The sequence below is a fragment of the Loxodonta africana genome, chromosome 25 (genome assembly GCF_030014295.1).
Source record: "Loxodonta africana isolate mLoxAfr1 chromosome 25, mLoxAfr1.hap2, whole genome shotgun sequence".
NCBI lineage: Eukaryota > Metazoa > Chordata > Mammalia > Proboscidea > Elephantidae > Loxodonta > Loxodonta africana.
The window spans coordinates 61,708,512-61,730,271 of record NC_087366.1 but is presented as its reverse complement, the minus strand read 5'-3'; the positions used below and the strand labels follow the sequence as shown (position 1 = coordinate 61,730,271).

The window sequence follows — 21,760 nt, the reverse complement described above, 5'->3', positions numbered from 1 at the left end:
GTTAGCTTTCTGTGGGAACTTGAATCATTTCCTTAACTTTTTCCCTCTGATTACTTTTTTATGGGTATATATAAGACATTGCTTTGCTTTAAACTTCTATCTGTTATGGAAATACAGGCTTAAGTGGACTAGAAAATCAAATGAATAGGCATCAATGACATCCTACTGGAAAAATCTAAAAGAATTTCCAAATTTGGGAACTTTATGGATTAAGATAATTGAGAGGAATATACCCTTTGGTCCTTTTTGACCTATTTCTTCTCATTGGTTTAGAATAGCAGGCCTTAAAAACACAGCGCGTGCATAAACGTTGTTTAGCGTGGTATGCCTTAGGGAAAACGGTGTAAAAATATTGTCTTAGGTGCTGTGTCTCCCTGATCTCAGTCTTCTGCCTACTCAAATCTATTTTAAGGATAACCTGTTTTTAGAAGAACTTAGATAAATGGAGTGACTGTAGCTTGTATTAAGTGCCTGTCTTCTTCTTCTAGAACTGTCTCTTCTTTTTAGAACAACTTCTTAGATAAATAGAGTGACTGTAGCTTGTATGAACTGCCTATCTTACTCTGCTAGAGCTAGCTCTTCTTTTTAGGGAAACAGCCTTCACCTTCTACCCTTCTACTTGCCCTTTTTCTTCTCTCTGACTTCTCCCTCTATCTTTTTTTTTCTTTTATTAATATTTTCCCCCACTTATACTAAGATAGGAGTCCCTGGGTGGTCCAGTTGACTCCCTCAGTTGCTAACTGAGAGGTTGGAGGTTCAAGTCCACCCCGAGGGTCCTCAGAAGAAAGACCTAGTGATCTACTTTTGACAAATCGGCCACTGAAAAACCTGTGGTGGACAGTTCCACCCTGACACACGTGGGGTCACCATGAGTCTGCGTTGACTTGACGGCAGTTGGTTTTTATGCTGAAATGGGGTGAAAGGAAACCAGAAAGATAGAGACTGACATTCCCATAGAATAATAATACCCCATACAATAATATAGACTCTAGGAAAAGTCATGGAAAAGTGCACAATGAGGGGTGGACAAGTTTCAGTGGGCTTCTCTCATGTCTGCTTTTTTCTGGCTCCTTCAGAGTTACAAGGACCCTAGGGTCTTGACCATGTCTCATCTTTTGTAAGCACCACAGTGCTCACTTCTCCTATGGCTCAAAGTAACATAGAATTTGAACGTTTCAAGTTCAGTCCTTGTCTGAGGTGTAACTCTTCTCTATAACAACTTTGCAGATGGACATTTAGCCTCTGCTTGGATGTCATTATAGAGGAACCATTATGTAAACTATGGTACATGTAGCTACTCTGTGAGAGATGGTGGTAATTTGAAGTGATGGTTATAAAGACTTCAAAATGCCTTGGAATGTGCTTACGTGGCGTGAAAATATTGGAAGGCAGATTTTATGATTGTTGTTGTTGTGTGCTGTTGAGTCAGTTCTGACTCATAGCTATCCTACAGAGCAGGGTAGAACTGCTCCATAGGATTTCCTAGGCTGTGATTTTTATGGGGGCAGATTGCCAGGTCTTTTCTCCCGCAGAGCTGCTGGGTAGCTTTGAACCACCAACCTCTGGGTTAGCTTTCAAGTGCTTAACGCTCGATCCACCAGGGCTCCTGATTTTATGATTACAACTACTAATGAAGATTGAATATACTAATGTTACTAAAAGATAGTTTTAGGGACTGTGAGTGATTTTTGTCTCTGTTTTAGTCTTCATTTTCCAAATGTATGATATGTGTATTACTTTCATGATTTAAAAAGTCTTCCTAAATGGAAATAACCAGGAAAGGCAACCTAATACCCAGCAGAATGTCTCTTGCTTCCTGCCATTGTTGATAACATCCACCCCCAACCCCTCTCTGTTCTTCCTTGCTTGAGATTTTAAGCGTTTGTTTCCACCAATAGGAAATAAATTTACACTTTCAAAAGAGCAAGAAAAACCTATACACTTCATTAGTCTGTATAAAAATAGCTGTGGCATGCTGTGCCAAATCTCTAAATAGAAGGAAAGGAGTGGAAAGGCAAGCCAGATACTTACTTTTAGATTTGTTCACTCAAGTCTGATGCATGGAATAAGAATTGTTTTGATCTTTCAAAAAAGGATGCACCTTTATGAAAAATTTCTAATGTGTGCTCACATTTTGGTTGTGCATTACTTGGAAAGACACTCGAGGGTTTTGAAAGCCTTTTAAGAAAACATGAAATGCATTTTGACTCAAACTGGTTCCAACAAAAACAATAGACTAAAAACATTATTGCATATTAACTTTCTCACTTAAAAGATATGCTCTGGGGAAATCTTGAAAGCATACTTCTTTACCAGAGTCTAAATATAGTATAATTTAATCATCTGTGTTCTGTATAAAATATGCGAATGTATCACTTAATTTTTTCCCCTCCGTATGAAATCAGAAATATATTTAAACAATTAAAAAATATGATTTATGTTAGGAAAAGAAGACAATCTGCCTCGGCTGTGTGGTTTAAAAAGCTCAGGTAACAAATTAATGGGATTATCTCATCAAGACATATCAATATCATTTAATTGTGGATTTCCATCTTCATATGCTATAGAATCTCTGCAAAACTAAGTTACATGTAATATCCCAAGTTCACTTACCAAACTGGAAGCTAGACTGTAAATAAGGAATATTGGATATCGAATGACGAGTATAAATTTACTCTAATAAAATTTAATTGTTTTAAATATTAGCTGATATACTTAGATTTCTCAAATATATGCAAAAATTGAACTCAAGTTTCCATGTTTTCTCAGAATGATGTTCTCAGCAGGTATTGAGTTTAACTTAATCTAAAAAAGACTGTATGCTTCACAGTAGAAGAGAATCAAGATCATAAGTTTAGTTTGCTATTAATACTTGCCTGCTTATTGGAATTACTTTTAATTCTGCGGTAATAAATATCACACTGCAATGAAATTTAGCATGCAATTATACATTGCTTTGTTGTTAGGTGCCATCGAGTCGGTTCCAACTCATAGCGACCCTATGCACAACAGAACGAAACACTGCCTGGTCCTGCGCCATCCTTTCAATCGTTGTTATGCTTGAGCCCATTGTTGCAGCCACTGTGTCAATCCACCTCATTGAGGGTCTTCCTCTTTTCCACTGGCCCTGTACTTTGCCAAGCATATGTCCTTCTCCAGGGACTGATCCCTCCTGACAACATGTCCAAAGTATGTAAGACGCAGTCTTGCCATCCTTGCTCCTAAGGAGCATTCTGGTTGTACTTCCTCCAAGACAGATCTGTTCGTTCTTCTGGCAGTCCATGGTATATTCAATATTCTTCCCCAACACCACAATTCAAAGGCATCAATTCTTTGATCTTCCTTATTCATTGTCCAGCTTTGACATGCATATGATGTGATTGAAAATAACATGGCTTGGGTCAGGCGCACCGTAGTCTTCAAGGTCACATCTTTGCTCTTCAACACCTTAAAGAGGTCCTTTGCAGCAGATTTACCCAATGCAATGAGCCTTTTGATTTCTTGACTGCTGCTTCCATGGCTGTTGATTGTGGATCCAAGTAAAATGCAATCCTTGACAACTTCAGCCTTTTCTCCATTTATCATGATGTTGCTCATTGGTCCAGTTGTGAGGATTTTTGTTTTCTTTATGTTGAAGTGTAATCCATACCGAAGACTGTGGTCTTTGATCTTCATTAATAAGTGGTTCAAGTCCTCTTCACTTTCAGCAAGCAAGGTTGAGTTATCTGCATAATGCAGGTTGTTAACGAGTCTTCCTCCAATCCTGATGCCCCGTTCTTCTTCATATAGTCCATTTTCTCGGATTATTGGCTCAGCATACAGATTGAATAGGTATGGTGAAAGAATACAACCCTGACGCACACCTTTCCGGATTTTAAACCAATCAATATCCCCTTGTTCTGTCCGAACAACCACCTCTTGATCTATGTAAAGGTTCCTCATGAGCACAATTAAGTGTTCTGGAATTCTCATTCTTTGCAACATTATCCATAATTTGTTATGTCAATAAAACACAGGTAAACATCCTTCTGGTGTTTTCTGCTTTCAGCCAGGATCCATCTGACATCAGCAATGATATCCCTGGTTCCATGTCCTCTTCTGAAACCGGCCTGAATTTCTGGCAGTTCCCTGTTGATATACTGCTGCAGCCGTTTTTGAATGATCTTCAGCAAAATTTTGCTTGCATGTGATATTAATGATATTGTTTCATGATTTCCACATTTGGTTGGATCGCCTTTCTTGGAATAGGCATAAATATGGATCTCTTCCAGTCAGTTGGCCAGGAAGTTGTCTTCCATATTTCTTGGCATAGATGAAACCCTGGTGGTGTAGTGGTTAAGTGCTACGACTGTTAACCAAAGGGTTGGCAGTTCGAATCCGCCAGGTGCTCCTTGGAAACTCTATGGGGCAGTTCTACTGTCTTATGGGGCCGCCATGGGTTGGAATCGACTCGACGGCACTGGGTTTGGTTTATACATTGCTTATGGAAACACAAATGCCGTTCTTTTGTACATTGCTATGAAATTGCAATTTTTGTAGGCCAAAATTGCTCGAATATTGGCAATTTTATATGGTTTAACCTAGTGTGACCGTTAGCCGAGAGCTACTCTGGAATGTTCTTGAGGAGTACGTAACAAACTGCTTGCTCCTTTGTGGATTATCAGCAGTACCAAATTGTACTCTGACAGAAATGTCATTTCATGAGAGGAAGCCAGTGGCACTGAAGTCTTTTCCAGAATACCAAGAAAGGAAGAAAAGTGAGGAAGAGGAGTCCAGTTCCTGGTTCTTACTCTCAGTGGTGTGAAGGACATGCTTTTTAAATTCACAATAAATCTCTATGCTCCTACTGCTTGGATGAAACTAATTTAGCAATTATAATGGCCCAAGAAGTAGCCCCAGTGATTGACTCCTAACCTTACAGCAGTGACTAACATCTTACTAAAGTTAGAGGAGGGGTTTCTTATGTAAATAATGCCCATAAATAACATTTCATATTTGTATATGGCCAGTAAAGTTAAAAAAAAAATTCAGATCCACAGCTGTTCCTGTTGACTCAGACATACCCACCGAGGCTGCCGAGGCTCCACCAGCGCTGTGTGAATTCTGGGCCTGAGTTACAGCCATCTTGAGGTACTGGTTTTATTAGTAGAACCTTCCAAGGCAATGTGCATCCACCCTCCGATATTAGGTAGTCGTGACACTGACACGTAGCCAGAGTGGTAAGAATGGGATGCATCAGCCTTTGACAAAAATACTCATAAATGAGGGCATTTTTGTGAAGCAGTGATAAATGATCATGACACATACCAGGATATTTTCTCAAAAGGTACTTTGGCAATAAGAGCACTATTTATTATTTTGCCTTCCTTATTATGCATTCTTCAGGCTTTTCAAACTGATCCTGCTTACATGGTTTACGTGTTCAGATGCAGCGTTATGAAGGTGTAATTAGGTTCCTTCTTTAATTAAAGACTAGCCTCTCTCAGGATAAAACTAGTCCCCCCGCAAGGGAATAGTGTCAAATAAAGAACTATAATTGTACCTAACAGAAATTTGGCAAGAGAATACTTAGGTTACTCCTTGAGAAACTATAATTTTACAGATGTCAGTATAATTATAAGTGGATTTGGCCATTGTGTCAATTTATTGGAAATAATGTCCTTTTCAAAAGGAGAAAAAATGAGAGCCATTTGAATTATCCAGTTAACAAAAGTTGTCATTGAACCATTTATACATACATCATTCGTGTACCAGCAGTTCAGGACTTTTTTATATCACTTAAATTTTTTCAAGTTAGCAATGTGTGCTTAGTTTTAGGATTATAGATGTGGTGACATATTTTAAAGGAAATCCCGATTATAGTATTAGAATTCCTGGGTGGTACTAAACATTAAACATCGAGCACCCGACTACTAGCAGAAAGGTTGGCGGATCAAACCTGCCCAGAGGTGCTTTGGAGGAGTGCCCTGGCGATCTGCTTCTGAAAGGTCACAGCCACTGAAAACCCCATGGAGCAATTCCGCTCTGCACACCTGGAGTCACGGGAGTCAGAATCGACTCGAAGGCAACTAATGACAACAAGGAAGCATATTTTAATAAAATCCTGATGCTGATATTAACAGAAGGGTAATTGGGGAAAACATTCAGAACGTTCTGTATTGTTCTGATGAACGCGAGCATGTGGCCTCTGAGTAGAGGGGGAACAACGTGAAATCAGAACTTCTGGTGTCACTTGTATTTTGCCATCCACAATTTTATCTACTCCGAAAACGATACTTTCAGGCCCTGCTGAGGTTGTTCCATGTCTAATATCTTTTCCTTCAAAAAAAAAAAAAATTCAAGTACGTTATACACATGAAAAAGTCGTCCTCTGGCATTAGACCCAAGAGAACATTTTTTGATTGTTGGTTTTTGCCTTGAATTCCAAGTCTGTGCAAGTCTAATACGACTACAAGCAAGTGTGTCGTTATCAGTGTTTGATGTTAAAGCTGAATATAATTCCAAATTCACAGTAGGACTCTGTGAACTTTGGTTCTAAAGCCATTGTCATGGAAACCAAGATTTTCCATAATTTCCTTAATGTGTAATTACCCTTATCACTTCTAAGAGCACAAGCCTGCTTGGGATCTGTTTCTTAAGTTTAAGCCCATGGCCTTTAATTGAACCACATATCCAACTTCTTTTCCTTAGCATTCATTCTATGCTTGTCTATAAACTGAAGAGAAAAATTGAGGTGAATCCAACTAAGATTATCTTTTACTACTTCTTCGTGTGTTTTAAGTTTGGAAGCCCTTCCTAATCAACACTTTAGGTTATCGAATATTAAGATGAAAGCCATAGGATTCCCACATTCTCTTTATCTTATGTTTTTAAACAATTCAGCTTATTTCATAAGTTGTCAACGCAAGGTAATTGTCCACAGAAGTTGCCTTTAGTGTGAAAAGTGATTTTTTATTATGGATGAGATGGTACTTTAGGTACATAATATGGTGCGTTCAGGAGCGTTTCTCGTGAAGGTATTGGTTAAGGGCTCTGATGGCTGAATTGGTGTTGAAATTGCAGAGATTCTTAGATGCTATGCCAGTGCATTGACAGAGCATATCAAGGACATCCAGTTTCCTGCGGATGTTAACCAAAAAATCTTGCACAGAAATATAAAACGAATTTACAAGAATATCCCAGAGAAAGGACCTCATGGTAGACTCATTCTCATAGTGATGTGACATGCTTCTAGCTCCATCTCAAGCCTCTGTTGCAATAATCACAGCTCTGTGATAACTATTTGCAGCCCACACATTGCCAGACACTACTGTTTTCTGATTATAGGTCTGTATTTGCTTTTTTCAAATTTAAATAATTTGTGTATCTTATCCAAATATCTGGGTAACAGTGTACTTCACATTGACAAGCAAAGAACAGGCTGAAATGATGGTGGAGGACAGACTGTTGGAGGAAGTAGATTGCTTCTAGTCAGTATAATAAAACCTTACTTAATGGGGTGGACTCTAAAGACTCGTTTTTATCTTTTCCCATCTATAACTATATCACTCATGTTTTTACTTTGCTGTTGTCTGCCTATTGCCTAGCACCATAGGCCCTTGGTAAATATTTTTCGAATAAATGAATGTGTTGAAGAAATGTTTGGAAAATATACAAGTATACTTCGGATGTAGTTATAGTCTGTCTAAATCCCTCCTCCGATTTTACCTGGATGCATTGATTTTTTTCCTGAGAGTTATGAAGCTGGGGATTACTGGGTCTGTGCCTACAACATTTATGTGGACATGGGCCAGTGTGGTGTCTCCATGTTTGTTAACAGTGAAGTTGATCCTCCCAGAGTAACTAGATAAGAGCAGAATTATTATAATATCGATCTTTGAGATTTATGTGGCATTGATTTGTTTTCCAGCTATATAGCCTATGCATTCACTAGAGTTATTGGAAACCGATAACTTTTTATTTGCTTTATGCTAAAAGTGTCATTTTGTATTTCTTTACTTATTACATCTTTTGCATGCTTACTGCTCTCAAACTATTTCCAAAGACATTTTTACAATTTTAGTTTTTTAAAATTTTATTTATAGTCCTTTCTGTTTGTTGGTTCTCTTAATTTATTTAACTAAAAACCATTTTCTTGCAAACAGTCAATATATTTAATGATAAAATACTCAAGCTATTGAGGATTTTATGTGGCAAAAATGAAGACATTGGCTATCATTAGTTTTTTTTAATATTGCTCTAGGAATACTGGTCAGTACAATAAGACGGAAACCCTTGTGGCGTAGCGGCTAAGTGCTATGGCAGCTAACCAAATGGTCGGCAGTTCAAGTCCACCAGGTGCTCCTCGGAAACCCTATGGGGTGTTGCATAGGGTCGCTATGAGTCGGAATCGACTCGATAGCACGTTTTTTTTTTTTTTTTTACAATAAGGTATGAAAAGTAGTAAAACACGGCTATTGGGAGATGTGGCAATAAAATGTCATCATTTTACCTCAGTTTTTCGGGTGGAGAACACAGTCAAACAAGACAATATAAATAGAGTTCAGATTAGCGCAGTGTTTCTGTAAATGTGGTTCCCAAGACCCTTTCAGAGATTTGATGAGGTCAGAGCTATCTTCTTAACAATACTAAGATATTCTTGCCTTTTCCACTCTAGTTGTCCCCTGAGTGTACAGTGGAGTTTTCGAGAGGCCACATGATATGATATTGCAGTAGATTGAATGCACTAGTGTGTGTGAGAATCTAGCTATCTTGTATTAAGCCAGACGTTACAGATATTTACAAAATTATAAAACAGTGCCTCTCCTCTCACTAAATATTTTGTTTATTTTGGAAAACATAATTATTTTCCATAAAAGTAGATTATTTATGTTAAAACATAATAAATTTTATTTTTTTACATGAATTATTCACTAATCATTAAAAATGTTTATAAATTCAAACAAATACAATAAATTTAGGTAGTTATAACCTACATAGGAACCCTGATGGCACAGCGGTTAATAGCTCAGGCTGTTAACCAAAAGGTCGGCAGTTCAAATCTACCACCTGCTTCTTGGAAACCCCATGGGGCAGTTCTACTCTGTGGTATAGGGTCTCTGTGAGTCAAAATCAAGTTGACGGCATCAGGTTTATAGGTAATAACCTCCATAAACAAAAACTTTTTGAGGTCTTCAATAATTTTTAAGACTATGAAGAGGTTTTGAGATCAAAAGTTTGAGAAATGCTGGTACAGAGAATGGGCAGTATACATGGTTAAGAGCTACAGCTGCGAACCAAAAGGTCAGCAGTTTGAATCCACCAGGCGCTCCTTGGAAACCCTATGGGGCAGTTCTACTTTGTCTTATAGCGTCGCTATGAGTTGAATGGACTCAATGGCAATGGGTTTGGTTTTGGTAAACCATAATGATAACCAGTTATAATTGAAAATGGAAGAAATACTTTACGTAACATAGCCTCACAGACCTATATAAAATGTATAATAATACTCTATTTTGGGATATGAAAGAGGACCCAACACATGGAGATTTATACAGTGTTCTTTCATGGGAAGTTTGACAGTTGTAATGGTGTCCATTTTTCTTAATGAGTGTATAGATTTCACATATTTTCCACCAATGGGAATATATTAAACCTATGGAAATGAAAATTTCCATAACATTTAACTAAGCAGCAGTAATGGCTTCTCTTCCATGGCTCCTTGGTGATCTTCATGTGGCATGGCATCTGTCTTCCCCTAGCTCTGCTTGGTTGCTTCCTTGCTTAATCTGCCCCGTTTATATCTCAAAAGAGATTGACTCGAGACACACCCTACACTAATACTGTCTCATTAACCTAACAAAGAAAACTCATTCTCAAATGGAATTTTATAGGGGTTAGGATTTACAGCACATATTTTGGGGGGACACAATTCAATTCGTAACAATGCCTTTCTATAGGTTCCCAACTTTTTTTGCAGTGAGCATGTATCACTGGCAATGTAAGTAAAATCAATACAGTTCAATGAACTTTATGCACAGCTATTAAAGATTTAATTTCTAGATTAAGACAAACATACCGTAATAGCTTAGAAATGAGATTTTGATATAACTCTTCAACTCGGATTGCCTCTCTTTCAACCTGACAGTTACTTCCTGGGGAAGTACCTCTTCTTCAGAGTATAGTCAGCTACCCTTTGCCAATGAGCTGTGTCACTTTAAACAAGCCACTTTGCCTCTCCGGATCTTTAATTTTCTCATCTATCAAATGAAGTTCCTTCCAATAATAAAATCTGAAAACTAAGTGATAAAGAATCCTAAAACTCTGTTTTCAAAAGAAACATCTCCTCCCACAATCTGTATCTCTCTTTTTTACTACACATTTTTTTTTTCCTAGCATATTCTCTTCTTATGCTTTTTTGCTTCCCAGTATCCCTCCACCCACCCCAAAGTCTGATGATCTCACCCCCTTGGTAAAATTGTATAATCCTCAAAGAAGAGATTATAAGGTCATCTTCTGTCCATTTCCCAGAACCTCCTGAGGCAGCGTCCAGATCCTAGTGGTCCCTAGATAAATATTGCTTACTGATTGTCATCTAAAAGTCTTGGGAGATTCTTATCATCATAGAATATGTAGAGGACTGTAGAGAGTCCAAGAATCTAGACAGAAATGGGCTGAGTTAATCTTGATACTGAACTTCAGTTGCTCTTGCCTCTTCATCCTAGCCCAGTTTACTAGACCTTATTGATATATGGTCTTTACAGTTAGATACAACCCAGACATAGATGCATATGTTTTTAAAATTTGAAATCATACTTTTTTTTTTGATGAAGGTACTATTTATTATTTAAAATGTTGTGTGTTATCTGCAATTTTAACTCCGTGGTACTGACTAGAGAATAATTACAGTATTTAGCTGTTAATTCAGTAAAAAATAAATAAATAAATATGTTAGTGGATGGTGATATGAATGCATATTGGTACAACACTGTGAGATTTATGTGGATCCATCCATTGATGTAAAATACGATTTTCTTATAATTTAACTGTTACTAAATCATTGGTATAAAATCCTGATGTATAATGTATACTTTAAATGGAAAAGCTAAGCTTTAGAGCCAGTTCTCTTAGTCTGAGCAGTCACTTCTGGGGTGGAATGAAAGCTGTTTGATGCCTCCATGTGATTCATGTGTACTGATGATTTCTTTTTAAACTTGCAGCAAATAGTGGCAGCAATAAATGCAGGGATTATACCTTTAGGAAACACCTCCAATCAAATCAGTCACTGGGATTTGGGAAGTTCCTTCTTCTTTGCTGGCACTGTTATTACAACCATCGGTAGGAGACAACTTATTTTGTTTTTTATTTTAGTAAAGTTTGTGAGCTAAAATTCATTTGTTTGATTTTTTTTAACAGTTGGTCAAAATGGTCTACTTAAGCTAGAAAACTAGATTTTAGTAAATTAGTTTTGAAGTGGGGTTTTAAAGGCATGAACAAAGGGATGATGGAAATGAACTTGTTATTGTTTCAGAATATTTACTTAAATTTAAGATATATGTGAAGCTCCAGAGCAGTGCAGTTGAGCTCTCTGATTAATGATAGGAATGTCAAGAAATGGGTTGAAGTAGATGCTTTACTGGGCAAGTGGCTTTTAATTTTGCATTTTTTTTTTTTTGGTTCTTTATTGTAGCAGGAAAGAGTTTGAGTACAATTTTAATATTCCTTTCATGAAGTTTTCATTTGATGTCATTTCTTTTCCAATTTGTGAATTTTAACTCTACATTTCAACAGGCTGTGCCTCTTCTTAATGTGCTTGTCTGCTGTGATTATTTCAGGTCTTGTCTTTTATACACTGTATTTTTCTAATAATGTGTGAAAATGTTAACACTGAAATGTGAGGATGAAAACAAAAAGGAATAAAACTTTAGGCCCTTGCTGTTTTGCCTTTTAATCATTTCATTTGTTATAAAGTTAACAAGGGTCACAGATGGGACACGGTCTTGTTTTCCAGCCACACATACGCTCAGCACCTCTTAGGCAGCAGAATGCCCAAGAGCTCTCCAGACGATATAAATGCAGCTGCTTAGTTGAAAACCATGCTTGCAGTGCCGTGGGGGTTGGGAAGGGTTCCAGCTGTCCTCAGGAGCCCTGGTGGGCATGGTGGTGTAAACGGTTATGCGCTGGACTGCTAGCTGAAAGGTTGGCAGTTTGAGCCCACCCAACCACTCTGCAGGAGAAAGACCTGGCGATCTGCTCCCATAAAGATTACAGCCTAGAAAGCTCCACGGGGCGGTTCTGCTCTGTCACACGGGGTCGCTATGAGTCGGAACTGACTCAGTAGCTCCTGATAACAACACACAGCTGCCCTGCCCCATGAAAGGAGGTGACTTTAAAGTATTTCTCTTGAGCAAGGAAAGGAAACTGGCCCATCACAGTTGGGGAGGAATTTCAGGAGGCAGAAAGATACGTGTAAAGGGAAGCTCTTCTCCACGAAAGCTCAGGATGAGATTTCCTCTCATGGGTCTAATTTCTGGTTATGGGAAATGAATCAGTGTCCTACAAGTTTCAATTTTATTCTCCAGTGTCCCTGATATATTATGAAATGTGTAGTTTTCAAATCCGTACTTTATATCAAAGTCTTAAGTAAGAGAACATGAACAATATATGGATGGAATATTATTTGAAAGTCTTCCTGTGAAAGAAATTTTAGGGTCCTGTCATTATATGAATTTGCTGTGGTGCTTCTTTGTGCTGGGTCACTTACCAGTGAAATACCTTAGCTTGTTGATTTTGCCTCAATTAAGAGGTCAAGGAATTGTGTTTACTCTTCCATTTCCTTCAGCTGCGTCAAAAATTTTTGTGTGGCTGTGAATATTTGGAAGAATGGCAGCCTTGATTTCTAACCATAATAACAGGTTAACTTGGAGGCTTAGACATCTTGGTCATTTCTACTATGGAAATAACTATTTATTGTGTAAACTACTTAGAGCCTGAATGGAAAAAAAAGCTCACAGACTAAGCGAGAATGGTTTGTTTCTGCCTGAAGAAAACTCAGAAGTCCAAGTTATAACTCATCGTGACCACCACTAAATTGTTTTGCAAGGGACTCAGTCATTATACAGACTTACCGTTGCATCGTATGTTTATAAACAGTCTCATTTTTTGAATCCCCAAATTCAGTAAGTTTTGCAGACATATACTTCAATGCGTGAAAAAAACTAAACCATTATTACCAGCTTTACCCCAAATTATAGCCATTAAGCACAGTGGCAGATGATTTAGGTTCTTAGGTAGCTGCCCGAAAGCCCAAATCTCTTACTGTTCCATCTCTGGCTTCAGCCTTTGGTGGATTCAGTCATTCTGGGTCACCCCCATGGGGACCTTTTACTCTGTGGTCTTCTGCTCCTGTATCAAGGCCATCTCCTGACTTTGGACTAGATCATGATCTAGGACAGGGTAAAATATCTATCCTCTTTCATAAATGTGTATTTGACATCCTAATAATTTTTCTATGAAATACAAAATATAATATCACTACTACTAATCATTATATAAGCTTTGAAGTGGTTTTTAGCAATCATAGAAATTGAAAGTTCCAGCACTAGCTGCATTGCATGAGTCATTTAAAAATAGAACTTGAGAGAGTTTCGGAAAAATAATTGCAGTGGCTTTTATAGGGTGTCTGGTACAGGCAGTGCTTCACGGAGTAGGATTGGTTGCAGTTGTTCGAGACTTGTCTATTCAGTTTTATAGATTTGTCTTTGAAGCCAAAGCAGCCCTTACATTCATTGTAAATAGGCCCAAGGTAAATTTGGTTAGGCAAAATAGTCAGAAAATTAAAATTTAAGACCTAATTTCAGAGAATCCCTTCATAGCCCTACAAATTCTTCCCCAAATCATGCCCTCCACACGCTTCCCAAATCCCGTTCTCCACTGGCACAGACTGACACTCATCCTTGACTGTTCTCTTTCTCTTGAGAACACCTAATTTCTAGTCCATCAGCCAATCCTGTTGACTCTGCCTTTAAAATAGACCCGGGGCTTAACCACTGCTTGCCCATTTGAACTGCTGCCATTTTGGTTCACGTCAGCATCATCTCATGTCAGGATCATTGCACAAATCTTCTGTTCAGAACTCTGAGCAGGACTTGGAGCAAAAGCCATGGTCCACCACCTGTCTCTCCTAGTAAGATACACATTCTGTGAGGTTTGGGTTTTTGCTATATTCCCAATGCTGGCAGGTGCTTAATAAACATTTTTTTTTTAATTAAAAATAAATAGGCATTCTAAATGGTATGGACTGTGGCTTATTGGAAATTACATAACACTAAATTGATACCTGTGATACCTTAGCTTTTTCAGCAGATTACATTACTAAACTTTTTGGTTTGGTTTCACTTATTTATTCAACAAGTAATACAACACTATGTACCTGCCAATGCAATGGTAAGAGATGTATACCTTCACCCTAAGTTGCTCACAGACCAACCCAGGAGACTAATGGGCAAGTAACTATTTACAACACACTGTGCCATGCACTATGGGTTAAGAGTAGTTAATGGGAACAAATAGGAGGGACAGTTAATATAGATATCGAGGTAGTGGTGGGTGAGGAAGGGGCAAAGAATATGTCCTTTTCCTTAGCAGGTGTCATCCCAGTGGAGACTGGAAAGAGAGTTAGGAATTTAGCAGGTGGATGAAGGTGGAAAGGAAGCATACCGGGCATCAGGAGCACATGTGGGAAAACTAAAGGGTAAGAGGCAGAATGGCCTGTTTGGGAATTATAAGTTGTCTAGACAGTTGTTTGTAGTTGAAGGCATTCACCCGCAGGACCTTGTAAATCTAGCCAACAGAAGTGGCTTCTGGTGGATCAGCACTAGTTCTAATGGCTGCCAGGAATATAAAGGAAATAAGGACACAGACCCTGATTGCAGTCAAATTTGGGAGACAGAATTTACACATATGAAATAACTACAGAATAACAGGAAAATGTCTCATATGATCACATGTTATATGGAACAATGAACGTTTAAGTGCTGTAAGAATACAGAAAACGGAAAGAGCAGTATGGGCTGGAACAGGGAGGAAAGGGTTAACTGGAGAAGTTGAATTTGAACTGTATTTTAAAGAAAATGTATTGATTTAGATTGGTGGGGGTGAGGTAGTAAGCCGTCCAGTCTGTGGCATGGATAAGCAACAGTACAGAGAGGAGTGAGCTTGATTAATCTGGGGGCCAGAAAGTAAGTATTTGAGTATTTGATTAGACCAGAGGACTTCTTTAAGGAAGTCGTGGGAAATATCGCTGACTGATGTAGATGGGAAGAATGCAGTGTAACGTAATACAATCTTAGAGGATTTGGAACTACTATAATGGGATAGAACGTGGGTTTTTGGAAAGTGAAGTGACAGGTTAAGGTGACATTAGAGGATACATGTCTCAGTGAGAGGTAAGTAGGGGCTGGCAGCTGTGAGAGCAGTTAGGAGGACACTGTAGCCATTGGCGGTGGAGTGTGCGGGGCAAGAGGGATGGGAGTATTGACGGGGATTATTGGAGTTGGTGTTGAAAGACGAATTTAAGAAAAAATGTTGAAATGTTTAGATGGAAAAATCCACAGGCCTTGGCAACGAATGAGTTCCCTGGGTGGTATAAATGGTTTGCAATCAGCTACTAACCTAAAAGTTGGCGATTGGAATCCACCCAGCAGGGCCATGGAAGGAAGTCCTGGTGATTAGGGCCAAGAGGGCCCTACGGAGCAGTTCTGCGCTGTGACTCGTGGGATCCCAGGAGTTGGAATCGACTCGACGGCAACGGGATTTTTTTTTGGTTTGGTGACTAATAGAATGAAGAGGGAGGAGCCACATGTTGAAAGAAAAGTGAACGTTTCTGCAGCAGCTTGTCGTTCGTAGACCACGCTAGCAGAGCTTGTGAAGAAGAGGAAGTTACAAAATGGCCAAGATTTTATCCATTGTGTCGCATTAGGACCACCACTTATCCGTCAGTTTGTCCCACTGTAGTAGCTGGCACGTTGCTGTGATGCTGGAAGCTCCACCACCAGTAGCTCAAACACCAACAAGGTCACCGATGGTGGAGAGATTTCAGCAGGGCTTCTAAAAAAAACAAAAAAAAAATTTTTTTTTTAGTTTTTCCAGACTAAGGTAGACGGGGAAGAAAGACCTGGTCATCTACTTTTGCAAATGAGTGAATGAAAACCCTATGAGACCCCGTCAAAACGCTATCACAACAGAACACCATCTGCTGTAGTGCTGGAAGCCACTCATAATGCACCGTGGCTGCGACAATGGCCTCGAGTACACCAATGATCACGAAGATGGTAGAGGACCGGGAAGGATTTTGTTCTGTCTGCGCCACCTAGACAGCAACTAACAATATTAGGAAATTTCCTCTTGGTAGCATTTTTTCCTTCAGTGTTTGTTGGTTCACTCTTTCCTTCAGTGAGACTAGAGACACGAGCCGAATAGTCTCCTCCGGGAAGTCACACTGGGATCCAAGAGAATGACGACAAATCAGCACATTAATAAATGAGAACGTTGAAGACTGTAACAAATGCTGCAAAAGAAGTTCACGGAGTGTGATGATAAGGTAGATGATGAAGCCAGAGCAAAGGGTGGGAGGCGTTCCTTAGAAGGCTAATTTGAGAAGAACTCTCTCAGGAGGTGATGCTTAAGCTGAAACCACGGAGAAAAAGAATTCAGCTGTGTAAAGAAGGGCGGAAAGAGGGCTTCAGGCAGAGGGCACTGCAATGGCAAAGATTCTGGCATGTTCAAGGAATCCGGGAGGAAGGGGGGCTGGAGGAAGAGGTGAGGTCGGCCAGACGGAGCACGTAGGACTTAGTGACGTCTCTAAGTTCACGGGAAGCCACTGGAAGGTTGAAGCGGAAGAGAGGCATGGTCTGACTCTAGCTGCCGTTGGGAGGGCAGAAGTGGACGCAGGAAGACCAGTGAAGGGGTCCATGCGTTAATCCATGTGAGAGAAGACTTTGGCTTGAGCTAGGGAGGTTAAGAAGTGGTCGGGTCTGTGATTAAAAAAAAAAAAAAAAAATTTACAGATGGAGTTATACTTATCTCTTAGAAGAGTGCCATAGGAGGGTAGTGTTTTAAATTTTAAGTTACTTTAAAGTTAATAAAAAATCATTTAAACTCTAAGTAAGGCCATGGGCAAAACTGGCCTCATGAACAACTCTATTCTGTTTTGAGTTTAAAGACTAGGATAAAATGAAAGATCGTTTTATTACCCGAAGGCATTAAAATATAATAAAGTTTTTCCCAATGTAGAGTAAGCTGGAATGCCAGGGTCTGGATCTGCCTAGCTTTGTTACTCATTCATCATGATTTCTGAGCGTCAGACTGTGAATAACAAGGACTTCACTGTGCTGTGTAATGAGTAAGAGTTAAACTCCGTGTTCACTCTGACAGAAGCTCTTCCGGAAGACGTTTCTTTGGAGTAACATTTCTTACACTTACAAAGGATTGTTTTGTTTATTTGTTTGTTTTGCTTTTTACCACTTGGGTGTAGAGACTGAATTCGGTTATTTAGTTAGTGTGCTTAGTTTTTCTATATTTTGAACCAGCCATAAAACCCATTGCCTCTGAGTCAATACCAACTCTTAGTGACCCTACAGGACAGAGTAGAACTGCCCCATAGGGTTTCCAAGGAGCAGCTGTTGGATCTGAACTGCCGACCTTTTGGTTAGCAGCCGAGCTCTCAACCATTGAGCCACCAGGGCTCGGAACCAGCCATAGGAGCTTTGGATTTGTTTTTACCTAGATGGAATTGCTAAAGGTGTTATGATAATGATCTCAGATTTACTGCAGACAGTATTTCACCCATTCGGCATGATGTCTAATTAAATGGTTAGGGAAACAACAAAATGCCAAAAAAAAAAAAAAAAAAGAGAAAGGTTTGGAGTAATTTCAGGAAGCAGTTCCAGATAAAAGGGTGAGGGGGACCTTGGCAACATAGAGGGTTTCCTGAAGCCTGTAACCCTGTTATGCGTTTGCCGCAGGAATCTAGTACATATTTGTTGGATGTGTTAGGAAACTTTAACTTAAAGGGTGAGGGAAAATTGTAAAAGAGTATTTTCTGTTCAACTTTGTGACCTCATGAAGCTACCTCCTGATCTTGGAAATAACGGACTTGAAGCCATGATGTAGAATTTGACAATAAGCATTTTCCCAGGGGATGATGTCCTTCCAGCTTTGGGTGTTGGGTATTATTAATTTACTCCACTCATAACTCCGTAGCATTTCACTAGTCCCTTGGCTGCTCCCAGGGAACTGTGTATTGAATTTTCGAAGCCCATTTCCAAGGAAAGTTATGGTGCTTTCAGGCAGCTGAAAAGGCAGATGATCTCACAAGGTGACTTCCAGCTCCAAGTCTACAATCTCATTGCGTTTTTCATTATGCCACCTTGTTAAAGTGGATGCTTATTTTTCCAAAATACATAATTCTGCTATTGTTATAGCATTGGAAGTTGAAATTGAAAAAAATTATTTTGGATCTTTGATTCTCTGTTACTCTCCAATCCATTAAATTAATGAAAATAAGACCCATCTCAAGTTATTAGCATCCGTTTCCTATCTTTCAAAATCTTCATGTAGGCTTTGCTTATTTTCTAAATTAAAGTGCATTTTCTCCGAGAAAATATCTTATTAATGATAATGGTATTTAAGGAAGCAGTCTGAAGTACAGAATTATATTTGATTGGTAATAAAGCTGAATTGCTGAGCAAATAGTGGTACGGACTCCAGGACAATGGTGAAACACATTAGTCACCTTCTCTTCTTACATGTGCTACATCAGCCCAGAACAGGTTCAGTGGAGTGTACCTTGTTTTCACAGCCCTGTGCTGGTTGGGAGGAGATTCGGGAGCTGTAGGGGTGTGATCTTTGCAGGAGTGAGACAGGCTGTTGTTTTGGCAGGAGGAGAACAGAGAGGGAGATAACAGCTCTAAGAGGAACTGGCGGCTCAGCGAGAGGAGGCCTGGATGTTGGGTAGCGGGTTGAGTACTAACACGCCAGTCACACATATCTCAGATGTGTTCAAGTCAAGAATTGCTTGTACTCTGAAACAAAACACACTTGCACGTATTTGAGCATACTTCAAAAAGTTTCCGATAACATATTTTTAATCTTCTGAAAAGCAATCACTGTTGTGATCTTGAAATTGCCCAAAAATTGGAAGTAAAGAATTGACATGAAATCCAGGCCCTGAATAAAGACAGAATGTACTTTTTCTTTTCTTTCTTCCCTGCCAACCGCTGAAATCCAGTGCTCTTGCCCTAGATTACAGATTTTATAGAGCATCTGACCCACCACCAGAAATACCAAGTACTGCTCTGAACGTGATTAAAGCTAAGTGAGATGATTATCAGAGAAAATAGTTTTTATAAGTGTCGCAGGTATTTCATTTGATAAGGAAGGAATGTACTAACATTTGTCTGGGCTCGTCCACCTTCAGCTAGTAATTATGCTACATATTTGTTTTCCTCCCAATCCCTTTAAAAGAATTTCTTTAAGGCTTGTGCAGTTTTACTGTTGGAAACTTGGCGTTGTTATTTCTGTGGTGCTGTAAATATAGCATGATGTTTACCAAAGAATCCCTGCCCCAGACGAGGTTCATGCTTAAGGACTGTCATTTCTGTGCACACGAAGTACAATGCAGGCGTGACTCATTTTACATGGAAAGGAATTTCACGCAGCCAGCTCTTGGTTCTAACATAGCAATGGGGAGGGCTAGTGACAATTTGAACAACGGAAAGTCACAGGTCATCAAAATAAATGAACATTAATTACTATTCTTAAACTTCTTCCCCGTCCAATTTATTTTTACAACAAAAACAATAAACATGTGGCCAGGCTTACTGGATGTGTTGTGTCTGTATCCTGGAAGCTTCTGTTTCCCTTGATTGGAAATGCTAACCAAGAGTGAAATTCCCAAAGGCAAACACAAGAGAAGGAAAAAGGAAAGAAGGGATATGCAATAAGTCAGAATCTGCCTAACTACTGTTTGAAGAATGTATGTTTTAGTGGCTAATTTCAGTGCCTTTCAGTAACTTAATGAATGCAAAAATATCGATGTTTAAGTGTAACAGACTATTCATATGGCCTCTTAATTAGTATTATACTGTAGCTATCATGTGCTGTACGTATTCAAGTAGACACTTAGCCTGGTTTTACTTACGCAGCTTAGAATGAAAACATTTCTACCTTTTCTTTTCTTTTTCTCCTAAGGAATGATAAATAGAAGGAACTTCATACTTTGTTTCAGAGAATCGAAGTTCAGGTATTGTCTTTGACACTAGCTGGGGTTGTGATTGACCAAATCACAGTTCTTCCATAATCCTTAATTTTCTCATTGGCCAAAAGGACTAGTATTTCCCATAATCAGAGCTGGCGTGAAGTTCTAATAAAATTACTTTATTTAAAATAGTTTGTGCACTGAACAACAGTATTCTAATTTAAATTAAGCCAATATTCTTTTTTTTTTCACCCGTTTCTTTACGTAATTAATGTTTACAAAGAAAGGAAATCCATCGTTTCTTAAAACTTGAACCCAGACTTTTTAATTCTTATAATATATGCAATGCTTACCTTCCTGCGCCTTATTCTGTCTAGCAGAATTTGAATGTATAACATTAAGTCCCAAACCCCTTACTCCCGCAATACTGTCTCAGACTTCATTAATTTCTTTATCTAATTAATTTTCATTTTTATTTAATGAAATGGATTGGTTATTTTAATGCTATATAGATAATCCAAATATGATCATCATATTATACAGCCTCGAGGTGTTAACATTAGATACCGAGTATAAAGAATTAATATTTGTACAGACCTGTTTTCTATATAATTTTTTAAATCTATGCCTCTGTGTTCGTTTGGATGTGCTAAGAGATGTTCTGTAACAAGCAAACCCCAACTCTTGGTTGCTTTACAGAATAAAAAGCCATTTCTTGTTCACACCGCATGCTCAGTGTGGATAGACAGCAGGCCTCTGCTCGCTCGGCCTGCTCAGAGACCTCCACAGAGCTCAGGTCTCCTCCACGTCCTTCCGCGATCATGCGGCTCAGGGAGGGAGCATGGCTGACGGAGCTTTCTGAAAAGCTTTATTATTTTCATTCGCGTGACATCGGCTACGTCAACTTCAAGAGTATTTAGTGATAGCCCTCCTGGCTGCTGTAGTCTCTTTTTACATAAACATAATGATGAATAACCAAAAAAAAAAAAAAAAACCCAATTGCCGTTCTGACTCATGGTGACCCTGTGTGTGTCAGAGTAGAACTGTGCTCCACAGGGTTTTCAGTGGCTGATTCTGGGGAAGTAGATTGCCAAGCCTTTCTTCTGAGGGACCTCTGGGTGGACTTGAGCCACCAACCGTTTGGCTTGCAGCTGAGCGCGTTAACCGTTTGCACCATCCCAACCAGAAAAACCAGACGAGTTGCGGTGGAGCCGATTCTGCCTCGTGGCCCCCCATACGCGGCCGAGTAGACTGTGCTCTACCCAGGGAATCCGCGATGGGGGTACCCTTCACTAGTGTTATTCAAAATCCAAGATGAACGTTATGATAAAAAATCGATTTTATATTTTAGCTTGCTTTTCCAAACTATGTCTCCCAAGCTCCCTCACTGCAGTAAGATTCTGTATTTTTCACGTGTAATACAGGCACCTGAAGTGCTTTCGAAGGGGTTTTTTGTTTCAGAAAGACTTCCAAATAAGAGTTTGAAGTGCAAATGTCTCTAAATAAAAATATATAAGGTCCTAA

General features: G+C 39.1%; 1 protein-coding gene across 1 annotated transcript in view; it reads left to right on the top strand.

Annotated features, from left to right (window-relative positions):
- Nucleotides 1-21,760, top strand: part of KCNK2 (potassium two pore domain channel subfamily K member 2) — a 140,340-nt gene that overhangs the window by 26,532 nt on the left and 92,048 nt on the right. Inside the window, exon 4 of the mRNA XM_064276955.1 lies at nt 11,199-11,316. Within this exon, the coding sequence (XP_064133025.1) occupies nt 11,199-11,316 (118 nt within the window). The remainder of the gene's footprint in view (nt 1-11,198; nt 11,317-21,760) is intronic.